General features: G+C 50.0%; 1 protein-coding gene across 1 annotated transcript; it reads left to right on the forward strand.

Moving 5' to 3' along the window:
* Positions 1-381: 381 nt before the first annotated feature.
* On the forward strand, positions 382-1742 carry LOC136529504 (brassinosteroid-responsive RING protein 1-like). Its single transcript, XM_066522575.1, has one exon. It carries the CDS (start codon positions 567-569, stop codon positions 1083-1085), a length of 519 nt encoding a protein of 172 aa, XP_066378672.1. The 5' UTR covers positions 382-566; the 3' UTR covers positions 1086-1742.
* Positions 1743-2046: the final 304 nt, after the last annotated feature.

A 2046-nucleotide genomic window follows, 5' to 3' on the forward strand; every position in this document is an offset into this window, starting at 1 on the left:
CTGATCGATCAGCACATGCTGCTAGATCTTTCCAATACTTAATACTATTATTAATTGTATAAGAATGCTACACGGCTATCTCTCCATCTGTAACACTCAAATTTGGCTTATGATGATATATTTTATTAAAAATAATAGATAGCCACATTTGAATGTTAAACAACTTGGTCATACATGCATTAGTTTGGTTAATTCGGCTACTAGTAATAGTGATAATGGTGTTTGGCCGATTAATGAATTATTAAGTGATACGTGCATGCATGGACAAGTGTGTGTACTTCAGTCTGTGGCTGTGCATTAAGCTAAAAGCCTCTGTAATGAGCTGTTTGCTCGCTGCCTGTGTTTGTTTCCTCCCCCTCCGCCTGCCCCTCCCTTCAATCTGCTCTGCTCTACTACTCGTCTCCTTCCCTGCTTGCTTTTTAAAGCCCAGCCAAGCCGCCATACTCGCTGCAGTCAGACGCCATCAACATCTCCTTCCTCCATCCTCCAATCCAACTGGTACCGCACCGCGCGCATAGTGTGCAGCGCAGCCAAGAAGCAGCTCGTTCCTCCATTGGACTGTCCCCATGCTGATGGGGTTCCCCGTGGGGTACTCGGAGATGCCCAAGCTGGTGCTGCACCTCCTCTTCCTCCTCGGCCACCTGCGCCGCCTCTCCTCCTGGCTGCTCCACCTCGCGGGCGCCGGCGCCGACGCCGACCACGACGCAGGCAGCTGGGCGACGGCATCCGACGCGGAGCACCCGCGCCACCCCTGCGCCGCCGCCGCCGCCGCCGCAGAGCGTCTGGAGGAGCACTCCCCGGCGGTGCGGTTCGACTCTCTGTTGTCCTGCTCCTCCTCCTCCTCTTCCTCCGGCGAAAGCGGAGGGGAGACGGCGCCGCGGCCGCTGCCGGAGGGGTGCTGCGTCTGCCTGGGCGACTTCCATGCCGCCGCCGAGGTGCGCCGCGCCCGGGGCTGCCGCCACGTCTTCCACCGCTCCTGCCTCGACCGCTGGGCCGCGCACGGCCACCGCACCTGCCCGCTCTGCCGGACACCGCTCCTCCCGCCGCTGCTCCTGCCCCTCCCGCTGCCGCTGCCGCCGTCTTAGCGTTCCGAATTACCTCCTTCCTGCTGGGCCTTGCTGCAAAAAATAACCCTCCACCTCCTCTCGACCGGCTGCTTGACCAGGTGGGTGGGTCTGTCTGGTCTGTTGTGATTTTGAATAACTACAGGGGGCTCCGTGTCAAAGGGGTGCTCTGTTCTCCTCTGCTCTTGGAAAAGGCTAATAAAGCCTGAAGAAAGTGAGCAAAGATGGTGATGGAGAAGTTTAACTAGGTTATTAGGGCAAAGTTAAATAGAAAGAGTACTTATTATATATACACATAGGTAGAGCAATTTGGCAAGAGATGTGGCTCTGCTCATTTTCCTTTTCTTCTTTTTTTCCTAAATTTTTTTTAGTTCTGTTTTTTTTTGTTCTCTCTCCTCTGTGGATGGGTGGAGATGAGACATACATACATTTTCACTGTTTTGTGGGTCAGATCTTACTGTTGGAGTGGATGGAGATAGCCAATAGGGATGGTTTATTAGTTATTATTACCTTACCTGGATGAATTTGTATGGTTTGGTATGCAAGTTCTGATAATTGTGCAGCTTCAAACAACCTGGATTTGTCTTGGAGATCCAGTGAAAATATCTTTGCGAAGCCGCATCGTGTGCTGATGCAGAAAAGAAAAAAAGGGCACTGTATTTTTCTTCTTGATAAAATGAAGTATCTCCCGAGAAAAACCTGGTACATGCCTGGCCATACCTGGTTTTATAGGGATGAAAATGAAAATGATAATCTCCTATTTTCAGAAATCGTTTTGAGTTCTTTTTTCGATTTTTAGGCCTAAACGGAAATGGTAGCGGTAATCGGAAAAATAAAAACGATAACGGTAAAAATAATCGAAAACGAAAACAATTTTGCCCTCTTCTGATCGTTTTCGAAAATTGCCGTATTTAACCGGTAATTTGACATCGGAATTACCGATACAACACATACTTTAGGTCCAGTTGACCCACATCTAAGC

Source organism: Miscanthus floridulus, chromosome 19 (genome assembly GCF_019320115.1).
Source record: "Miscanthus floridulus cultivar M001 chromosome 19, ASM1932011v1, whole genome shotgun sequence".
Lineage (NCBI taxonomy): Eukaryota > Viridiplantae > Streptophyta > Magnoliopsida > Poales > Poaceae > Miscanthus > Miscanthus floridulus.